Consider the following 12014-nt stretch of genomic DNA (forward strand, 5'->3'; position numbering starts at 1 on the left):
CTAAGCCCCAAAACATCAGAACCTTGACTAAGCTCCCTCGCGGCTCAATCTGCGCAGCTTCTATGTTTCAGGTTCAAGCCTTCTACCGGCCATCCAGCCAATGAAACACCACCACAAGGCTCATCCTAGGACCCTAAGACATGCACCAAGCCCTGGCCACGAGTCCTGACCCTAGCCCTAAGCCTCACCTAAACCATAAATTCGTGCCTTTCTCCTCGAGAAGCACTTTCTGTGCAGTTATAGTTTTCTGGTCCCGTCGTTTTTTTCCTAGACAACCACACCGTGTCTAGACCTTACATGCCATCAACCATGACTCAAAGAACACCCTAAGGCCTGACCGTAACCAGCAGCAAGGATCCAGAGGGACCAACCAAAGCATACACCACGAAACGTGGAAGGAAAACATGAATGAAGCGCTGAAATGTTTAGTGAACGGTTTGCATAACATCTAGCATGTAACAAACGAATTTTCATGCATAATTTGTATCAAAATACATAATATAACAAGATCGATGCATAAATAAGGATTAAAACATGTCTTTGCGTTTTTTAAACGCTCAAACGGATTAAAACATGGCTGATATGTGTGTGTATAGTGTGTGTTTTTGGTGTTGCGGCTGTTCGTGAGTTTTCTCTTTCTTTTTTTGTTTTGTTAATTAGGTTTAAATAAAAAGGCTTTAGTTTAGGGTTTAACATTAGTAAACAATTAGATAAACACTAGATAAATAAATTAAAATCTCATCCCTTAATTTAAAAGATTGACCCCAAAATTTTGAAGATTAGGAATTTGAAGATTACAAATTTAAATACATGAAATCATAGTCCAACTTGAATACTAATTAAATAAATTAATTATGTCATAAAAGTCATTATAAAATATTTTACCCGAAGTTTAAGGAATAAATCCTTAATTTTTAAAATTAACATTTTAAACGCTTAAAATCTTATAATTCTCCTAATAAATTAAATTAGACTTCAAAATACTAAAATTAGTAAATCATTTAAATTAATTAATTTTCTTGGCTTAAAAATAAAATATAACATTCAATTTTTTTGCACCTTAATCGTCTCCGGTCTCTTTTCCCCGGTCCGACACCGGATTTTCATCTGAAAAGCTAAAACTCGCGAAAAAATTTTACGTTCATAAACATAAGTAAATAAAAATGTAAAAAAATTTAATCATGTATCATGCAACATTGAAATCATTAATTAATTAAATTAAATTTTATAATTACGCATGATGTTTACGTGTGCTAGTTTTTGGGCAATACAGTCCCTCCCACCCTTAAATAAATTTCGTCCTCGAAATTAAGGCTTACCAAACAGCTCTGGATAGCAACTTCTTATGTCGGCTTCGGTCTCCCAAGTAGCTTCTTCGTCAGAATGGTTCAGCCACTTGACCTTGACCAACTTGGTAACTTTGTTCTGTAGTCTCCTCTCCTATCGGTTTAAAATCTGAATAGGCTTCTGTTCATATGACAGGTTCGGTGATAGCTGTAACGGTTCAAAGCTTAGTACATGTGAATGATTGGCCATGTACTTCCTTAGCATCGAAACGTGGAACACATTGTGTACACCTACCAGATTCGACGACAGTGCTACTCGATAGGCTAGTGTTCTCACCTTCTCAAGAATCTCAAATGGTCCTATGAATCTCAGACTCAACTTACCTTTCTTCCCAAATATCATAACACCCTTCATAGGTGTTATTTTTACGAAGACGTGATCTTCTACGGAAAATTTGAGATCTCTTTTTCTTTTGTCAACATAGCTCTTTTTACGACTCTAAGCAGTCTTTATCATGTCTCGAATCTTGAGTACTATGTCCATAGTCTGCTGGACAATCTCTGGACCAAGCTGTGATCTCTCGCCGACTTCATCTCAATTAATAGGCGATCTTCATTTCCTTCCATATAGTGCCTCGTAGGGAGCCATACCTATAGATGACTGGAAATTGTTGTTATAGGTGAAATCCACTAGCGATAACTTTGATTCCCAATTCTGATCACACATGCTCGCAGTAGGTCTTCTAAAATCTAAATCACCCTCTCGGACTTACCTTCTGTCTGAGGATCAAATGTTGTACTGAATAGCAACTTCGTCCCCATTGCGGAATACAAACTCTTCCAAAAGGACGACGTGAACCTCGGGTCTTTGTCAGATATGATGGTAATTGGGATTCCATGTACTCTGACTATCTCCCAGATATAAAGCTCAGCATACTGCATCATAGAAAATGTCGTCTTTACTGGTATGAAGTAAGCTGATTTTGTGAGACGATCAAAGATTAACCAAATAGCGGTAGATCCTCTGACTGACCTCGGCAACCCAACTACGAAGTCCATGGTAATGTTCTCCCATTTTCACTTAGGAAAAGGAAGAGGTTTGAGCATCTCTGCTGGTATCTGATGCTCTGTTTTCAACTGTTGGCAAGTTAGAAATTCATATACAAAGCGTCGAATGTCTCGTTTCATTCTTTGCCACCAATAAAGCGTTTGCAAGTCTTTATACATCTTGGTGCCTCTTGGATGAATGGAATATGGAGCTGTATGTGCTTCTGACAATATGTCTCCTCGATTCGAATCATCTCTAGGCACCCAAATCCTTCCTCTATATCTTACAATCCCATCGCTCGCTGTATAAAGCTTACGTCCCTTAGACTCATCTTTCGATCGCCATTTCTGCAATTGCTCATCATATGATTGTCCACTATGAATATGATCTATCAAAGTGGACTGTACTGTCAAGGTAGATAATCTCGGAGCTTTGCACCTAGGATAAACCTCTAGGTCGGATCTTTGCATCTCTTGCTGTAGAGGTCTCTGTACTAACAGTGGTGCTATAACTCCTGCTTTCCTACTCAAGGCATCAGCGACTACATTGACTTTTCCAGGATGATAGATGATGTCGCAATCATAATCTTTCACCAACTCTAGCCACCGTCTCTATCGTATGTTCAATTCCTTCTGAGTAAAGAAATATTTGAGACTCTTGTGATTAGTAAATATTTGGTACTTCTCACCATACAAGTATTGTCTCCATATTTTCAAGGCAAAAACCACGGCAGCTAACTCCAGATCGTGAGTCGGATAATTCTTTTCGTGCACCTTCAACTGTCTGGAGGCATATGCAATAACTCGGCCATGCTGCATAAATACAATGCCATGGCTAATATTGGCGCTGTTATAAGAGCTTGCTTCAAAGTTTCGAAACTCTTCTGACAGTCAGCACTACATACGAACTTGACATTCTTCTTCATCAACGAGGTAAGTGGCACTGCGGTAGACTAAAATCCCTGGATGAATTTTCTATAGTAACCCACTAAGCCCAAAAAACTTCGGATCTCTGATGCGCTCTTCGGCTCAACCCATTCTTTCAGTTTTTCCGCTTTGGACCGGTCAACTTCAATGCCTATACTAGAAATAACATGTCCCAAAAATGTCACCTTCTCTAACAAAATTTCACACTTGCTGGACTTTGCAAACAGCTTGTGATTCTGCAGCACTTGCAATGTGGTACGTAGATGCTGGCCATGATCCTCCTATTTGTTCGAATAAATGAGGATGTCATCTATGAATACAATGACAAATTGATCCAAGTAAGGCTGAAATACGCGATTCATGAGATACATGAAGATCACTAGAGCATTTTTCAATCCAAACGACATCACTAGGAACTTGTAATGCCCATAGCGAGTTCTGAAGGCTGTCTTGTAAATGTCTGTGTCCTTCACCCTCAACTGGTGATAACCGGACCAAAGATCTATCTTAGAAAACACAAAAGCTCCTTCCAATTGATAGAATAATTCCTCGATCCTAGGCAATGGGTACTTATTCTTCACTGTAACTCTGTTCAGGTCTATGTAGTTGATGCAAAGCCTCATGCTTCCATCCTTATTTTTCACGAAGAGTACAGGTGCACCCCAAGGTGAGCAACTAAGGCGTATGAATCTTTTATCCAATAGCTCTTGTAACTACTGTTTGAGATCTTTCATCTCTGCGGGCGTTAATTGATATGGTGCTTTGGAGATTGGCATAGTACCCGGCATAAGTTCAGTAGACACTCCACCTCACGCTCATGTGGGATACCCTCGATGTCGTCAGGGAATACATCGGGAAAATCTCTAACAACTGGGACGTTTGCTACTGTCTGACTGGTAGCATCAGGGGCGGAAATAATGCTTGCTAAGAATGCTTGGCAGCCCCTAAGCATAAGCTTCCTAGCCTGAAGACACGATATCATCCGCGGCATGTTGCTGCGTCCGCTTAACTCAAATACAAACTCCTCTTCACTTAATGGTCTGACCTTCATTGTTGAAAGTCGATTGTTACTCCATTCTTTGACAACCAATCCATTTCTAGAATGATGTCAAACTCGGGTATTGACAATACTATAAGGTCAGCATAGACTGTGTGGTCATGTAGCTCGAGACTTAAGTCTCTAACCACATTAGAAGTAGACAGTTTCTCTCCAGATTGAACGATCATAGTATAACTCACGTCGAGCTTGGTGGGATTGACGTCCAAAAATCTCACAAAGTCGTCTGATATAAAAGAATGAGTAGCACCGGAATCTAGTAGAGCATTCGTGACTAATTTCGCTATATAGATCCTCCCTGAGATAATATTAACATACACTCAACCGAAAAATTCTCAAAAAAACTAAACTTAATCTCTTGCACATGCTAAATCCACTATCCTAAAGTTCTCATGCAAATTTCAAAAATAGACTACAAGTATACCCAAAAATTTAAACCATGCATAATAAATTCCAATAAATAATACGGTTCTGAATAAATTATATTACCTGTCAAGAGTGTAGTGTCTAGGTCTGCCTCCTCGGCATGCATTGCAAAGACTCGGCCCTTAGTCGGCTGCTTCCACTATGGACAGTTCTTGAGCATGTGGTCAGTGGATCCACATTTGAAGCACTTGCCAGAACTCCATAGACACTCTGCCTCATGCTTGAGACTGCACTTTGGTCACATTGGATATCAGTAAGTTTTTGAGCGATCTTCTTCTGTGGTTGCTGTCCTTTTCCCTCGTTAGGCCCTTGAAAAGGTCTCTTAGCTGGCTGCTGAAACTGTCGTTGTGGCGCCTGAGAGGGCCTCTTCCCCTGCCTGTAAATCTCAATGTCCTTCTGATCCTGCTCAGCTGCCAAAGCTCGGGTCACTGCAACGGCATAGGTAGAGGACCAGCTATGCGAACATCACGGCGCAAGATTGGTCGTAATCCATCCAAGAAGTGCCTCAGTTTCTCCCTTGCATCATTAGCTATCAGGGGCACGAAGTAACACCCCTGCTCGAACTTCCTCACGAACTCCACCACACTGCGGTCTCCTTTTCTCAACGTCATAAACTCCCTAGTCAGTTGGGAGCGTACCTCATTAGTAAAGTACTTTGAGTAGAAAACCTTCTTGAAGCCTTCCCAAGTCGTAGTCTGCAGATTCACTGACACTGATGCTCCTTCCCACCATAACCGAGCATCGTCCTTCAGCAAACAAGTGGCACACCTAACCCTATCAGTATCCTGCAGCTCCACAAAGGTAAAGATCACCTCTATGGACTTAATTCATCCCTCTGTCACCATAGGATAAGTCGTACCCCAAAGTCCTTAGGGTCCATCTTACGGAATCGCTCATACACTGCCTGAGGCCTTGTCCTCCAATCCACCTCATCATTGTTCCTCGCAAACTGCGCAAAGAACTGAGTCATGCCCGTGAGCATATGAGCCTGAAGGTCTGGTGGTGGACGTGGAGGGGAAGCTCTCTGCTCATCACGAGCCTCACGATCAATAACATGTCTATGAGGCATATTGTACAACAATTTAACCCAATACGTAACTAACATGCATAATCGAATTACTCATATAACATGCTAAAGTGATTGAAAAACTTAAAAATACATTTTAAAGAAATTCGTACTTAATACTTAATGCATTTAAAATTATAAAAACTTACAGACTTGAGGCGTGACTTCATGAGCTTTTCGCAATTAGTAGTGGCAAAACCCTATATCAGGAAACCTTGTGCTCTGATACCAACTGTAACGAACCGTATCCTAAAATACTAGTACTTTAACATTTGCGGAAAAATTTAAAATTTTCTTATTAAATAATTTATTAAAACTATAGCTTTTAAAATAAATTAACGGTCACCACTCATACAAAAACAAAATTAATATTAAAACTCCATCATTTAAAATAAATCACCAACATCCAATTAATCTCAAAATCTATAAACTACTAATTTAATTTAAAAATAATCTAACAAAAATTGGAGAGTAACAAGCAAATTAAATTTAATTGCGATTTTTGAAGTAAAACTTGAAATTCCAGGCGATTTGACGGTTTTTAACCCACATAAAAAGTTAACCAGGTAGAAATTTAAAAATTTTACAATATAATATATCAAAATATTTAGATTGATATGTATTAATTATTATTTAATTATGTAAGAGAGCATTGTAATAAATAATTTTGGTATATTTAAATGAACTTTCAAAATTATTTGGTGTGTGTGTGTGTGTGTGTGTGTGTGTGTGTGTGTGTGTGTATCACAAACGCACAGCACCACTAAAGAGAGAGGACTTTAATTAATAGTATATATTTATGCAAAATAAATATAATTTTAATATTTTTTTTCTTTTTTGATTTTATTGGAATTATTTTTTTTCTTTATTTTTTTCTCATATAACGTCTCTTTTTTCAATTATTTTTTTATTTATGGTCATGAGTTTTTGAGGTTTAATTTGATGAGTGATTGAGATTTTGTTGCATCGTAAATTCTCGATAAAAATAAAATAAAATTTTACTCCAATGAATCGCAAGTACACGAGTCAAGTTGTAATATAGTGTATGAAGTACGGATACTGTCACACAAAGACTGTATTACGCAATTATTATTTTCAAAAATTTATCTTTAGTAAAGTGTAAAAGATACTTTGAATTGTTTTAAATATAAATGTATTCAAAGTAAAATTATAATTCAAAGAATAAACAAATCTAGATAATTTGAAATGAAGTTTAAAATCAAGTGAGAAAGAATTTGTTGTAAATCTTAGTTCACTTATTCTTCATTTATTTCAATTAACTGATCTCGACTATTACTCATGTCTTTAACAAGATTCTCAAATTTATTAGCATATTCTCTCAAGCTAAATATATATATATATATGTGTGTGTGTGTGTGTGTGTGTGTGTGTGTGTGTGTGTGTGCAAATTATAAATCAACGGATTATATTACTCATTCCTATTGCAAACTATTCTTTCGACTTCATTTGCAATATAAAATATTATAAAATTTAGCTACGCTTTAATTACTCAAATAAAAACCGATAAATCGAATTAAATAAAACGCCCCGGGGTAGGATCTCCTTAAACCCCAACAAATATAAAATTTAGCTACTAAACAATATCATAACATTATCAAACCAACTTTTTCAACTAGAAACACTAAAAGAAATGTAAAAGAAAGAAAATATTGCTGAAAATCTCGAGTTCTTCGCATGACTCCTCGACTCCAATTGTTTTTCTCTCCATTTCTTGCTTTTGCCTGCTCAAAAGTAATTTGTTTGATGATCAAATCTCGTGTATTAGAGTACTCAACCCTGTTAACCTCCAAAAATCCATGGCCATTCAAAGAGGGAAAGAAATCGTCCACAAAAAAGTTTTCATTTTGAGTCTCGCTGGGGCTGTCAGAAATTACCACCACAAAGTTTTAATATTGAATAGCTCTAGGGCGAGATCTTCTATCCAGCTCGTTCAAAATTCTTTGGGCACGCTGGTGCGGTAAAAAATGATCGTCCTAGCGCGAGACCTTCTGTTTTGCTCCTCAATTTTTCACATATTCGTGATGGGATGATCCAAAATTACCGCCTTAGTCCGACTCCTTCTGTCATGATCTTCAATTTTCTACCTTCATTATTTTTGGTTCTTTTCCTGCAAATTCACCTCCAACAACCATGAAGAATAACCATATGCATAATCTAACACTTAAATGCATGAAACATAGACTCGACACACAAAAAGCATGCATAATCTATACATATTATAAAAGTGTGAACCAAGGTCAAAGTTTTTCTATTGTGTATTGTCAACTTTGTCCTTAGTTTGTACATACAAGAGAAATTTAGTAAGGATATTTTTGTAAAATCAGTTATTATAATCAGGACAAAATTGTCAAACTACATTTATATTAAGTAATGATCAAGTTGCCAAGAAAGCTGAAACTCTAAAATTATTTGATTTTTATTTTCTTGTAGATGAATTGAACAAACTTTTTTCACAAAAAATATTAATTTGAAAAGATTGAAATACCAAAATATATTGGTTTTATTTTCTTATAGATAAGTGACAAGAATTTTTTTACAAAAAATTTAATTTGTAGTTTTTTCCACAAAAAAGTTAATTTGCAGAAGATTAAATACCAAAATTCTTTGGTTTTATTTGCTTGTAAATAAAGTGGAAATATTTTTTTCACAAAAAAATTAATTTTTATAAGGAAATGATGTTATATCTTTTATTTTACGTTAATTAAGATTAATTATTTTAAAACGAATAATTAAACTAATGGAGCCAAATAATTAAACTATTTTTTTTTTGTTTTACCAAGGTTGGTGTCATGAAGAAGGTTAGATATTTAATTACATTTACAAAATGATACAAGAAGTATCAAATATAAATATAGATAATCCTAATAAATATTTCGTGGGTATTTATTCTATCTATATTTCTTTATAAAAAGGAAAGTCGACTAATAATTTTCAAAGCCTTGGTTTATTATTAAAATTTAACGATATAAGATTGCATAAATATATTTGTATTAATTTTATCTATTTTTTCCTCTTTTTAAAGACTAGAAACTATAACAATTACTTTATGAGATATTCTTGCAATTAACGAAGGAGTATTTTTATAAGAGATATATATATACAAAACAGTTACAGCTTTTTGTAAACTTAAAAATATATCTTTGAATGTAAATTTTTAAAATTATGATAAATTAATTTTTATAAAAATTATTCATTAGCATTACTCACTACTTCTCTAAGGACAATGTCAAAATTATTTNTATGAGATATTCTTGCAATTAACGAAAGAGTATTTTTATAAGAGATATATATTGACAAGAAGNGAAGTGAACAAACGTTTTTCACAAAAATATTTGTTAATTTGAATGTAATTTATTTTATTTTGTATATTTATAATCTTTTGAATGATTTTATATATGCAAGAAGTTTATCTTTAATTTGGTGAGGATGTTTTTGTAAAATCAATTATTATGATGATGTCAAAATTGTCAATCTACGTATGTTAGGTAAGGATCAAGTTGCCAAGAATACAGAAACTCCAAAATTCTTTGGTTTTTATTTTCTTGTAGATGAATTGAACATATTTTTTTCCACAAAATATTAATTTGAGAATATTGAAATAAAAAAAATTCATTGATTTTATTTGTTTATAGATAAAGTGAAAATAATTTTTTTCCAAAACAATTAGTTTGTAAAATATTGAAATACCAAAATTCTTTTGTTTTATTTGGTTGTAATGTAAATATAGTGAATTTTTTCTACGAAAAACAAATAATTTGTGTAAGGACATGATGTTAAATATCTTTTAATTTACATTAATTGAGATTATTTAATTTAAAACGACGAATTAAAATAATGAAGCCAAATAATTAAATCATGTGGGTTGGTGTTATGAAGAAGGTTCGACAGTTAATTACATTTCACAAAAATGATACGAAGCATTGTCGGATATAGAAGAAAGATGACCTTATAAATATTTCGTGAGTATTTATTCTATTTATATTTCTTTATAAAAAAATCCAACTAATATTTTTCAAAGCCTTAGTTTATTTTTAAAATTTAACAATATATGATTGAATACATATAGTTTTACTAATTTTAAATATTTTTCGTCTTTGTCAAGGTCAAAAACTATAACAATTACTTATTTGATGATCTTGCAATTGACAAAAATGTATTTTTGTAAAAGATGGATATAAGAAAATCAATTATAGCCTTATGTAATCTGAAATGACATATGTTTGAAGGTAAATTTTTAAAATTATTATGAATAAATCTTTACAAAAATTGTCATTAACATTACTCAATATTTCTCCTTATGATTGATAATAAGAAAGGTCGAAATTATTTGGTTTTTATTTGCTTATAGATGAAATAAACATATATTTTTCACAAAATATTAAATTGAATATGATTTGTTTTATTTTGTAAATCTATAATCTTTTGAATGAGTTTATATATGCAAGAAGTTTCTCAACNTTTTCAGCATCAAAATTATTATAAAAAAAGAAGTCGTCCAACAAAAGAATCAAAAAATACAGATATGAAAATGCAAATGATTGATGTCGACAGCACCATAAGATTTGCTAATGAAGATGATGAGAATATTGTTTTTTTTCACAAATAAGAAAAAGCTGATGAAAAAAAAAATCGTGAAAGCAATAAAAATTGAAAATATAAAGGAAGAAAACATTTGACGCAATAATTTAATTTAAGATTTATAATATATTATCTAGCTATATTGTATTTTTATTTTTCATAAATAAGTTGCACGTGGTAAAATAAATGGTCAGCAGTACTATGTATTATAATTTTTTCTTCTCTCAAATTTAATTTTGATTATTATTATGATATCAATTCTTTATTATATTTTCTCCAATGTCTAATTTATACAAAATTATAAGATTTATTACTAATATGTTTTAACAATTATTAATTTATTTAGATTGTGCTTGGATGTATTGATTTCAAATTCATGGATTAGAATTATAATTTTATTATTAACAATGAAACAATAGATCGAATATTGAATCTACAAACGACTTATTTACATATTATTATTTATATAAAGTAGAATGAATTTCAAATTACATTATTATTGGGTGGACTTAAAATATATCATAATTAACATGAAATACTACTATATACATATGAAATGAGTGGATTTGAAGTTTACGATGTTACTTCACTAAATAACAAAAATACATTTGAATGTATCGAAATCCTTCCATTCAAGAATAACCTTAGATTTATAACACATAAAATTTTTAAACAGTTATCTTTTGCACTCATTTTATAATACTTGTTGTACAAATTATATTACATTGAATTTTCTACAAATAATGCTAAAAGAACAACAACAGTTATCTTTTGCACTCATTACAACAATTATATCGTGAGATTTTGTTATTGTCTAATGAGATTTTATATTTAATTTATCATGAGATTTTGAAAAAAAAAATTTGTGTTGATTTTTTTGTGTTGTAAGAATTATTGTACAAATTTAGTTGTACATGTAGCATTACTAATTTTCTATTGGCTAAAATAACATGAAAATCATTAATATATAATTTTCTGTAAATTAATCTCTTCCGATCTCATTTCTTTAACAACAATTATTGATAACGGAAATGTATTTTCACGTGCGTCGCACGTGTCTTTACCTAGTAGACTAAAACAAACCAATAAAACATGTATAAATGACCCCTATCCATGAGTGGGTTATTTAGAACAAAAGGTGAACCTAGACACACCATTAATGATCTCATTTATTTTATTTAATACATATTTAGATATATAGTATAGATATAGATATAGATATAGATATAGATACAACTAAAATAAAAAATATTTAAATAATTTTATATTTATTTGATTGGTTTGAGGAAAAAGATTATATATAATTTTTATTTATTTTTTTTTTTTTTGTGTTTTTACTTCTTCTTTTAATGTTTTAGGAGTAATAGGTTCTTGACACATGAGGATCTAATAAATTATATAGATATTAGTGTTTGAAAAAAATATTATGTATTTTCTTTTACGAATTCATAAAACTTTGTAAAAAGAATACTTGGTTTTTTTTTAAGGATTTAAAAACATTACTCAAAAATATAGAAACTTAATAATACAGAAAACTAGAAGCACTTTCAGCCTTTGGTTCTCTTATTCAATTTAGCCAACATGGCGACTTTATATATCTTGAAAA

The 12014-nt window shown here is 32.4% G+C and overlaps 1 protein-coding gene across 1 annotated transcript; it reads right to left on the minus strand.

The window, feature by feature from the left end:
• Positions 1-4307: 4307 nt before the first annotated feature.
• Positions 4308-5812, minus strand: LOC140984692 (uncharacterized). Its single transcript, XM_073452239.1, has 5 exons — positions 5603-5812; positions 5213-5528; positions 4936-5171; positions 4807-4882; positions 4308-4615 (listed from the first exon to the last, which is right to left on the minus strand). Exons 1-5 carry the CDS (start codon positions 5810-5812, stop codon positions 4308-4310), a joined length of 1146 nt encoding a protein of 381 aa, XP_073308340.1.
• Positions 5813-12014: the final 6202 nt, after the last annotated feature.

The sequence above is a fragment of the Primulina huaijiensis genome, chromosome 9 (assembly GCF_012295235.1).
Source record: "Primulina huaijiensis isolate GDHJ02 chromosome 9, ASM1229523v2, whole genome shotgun sequence".
Lineage (NCBI taxonomy): Eukaryota > Viridiplantae > Streptophyta > Magnoliopsida > Lamiales > Gesneriaceae > Primulina > Primulina huaijiensis.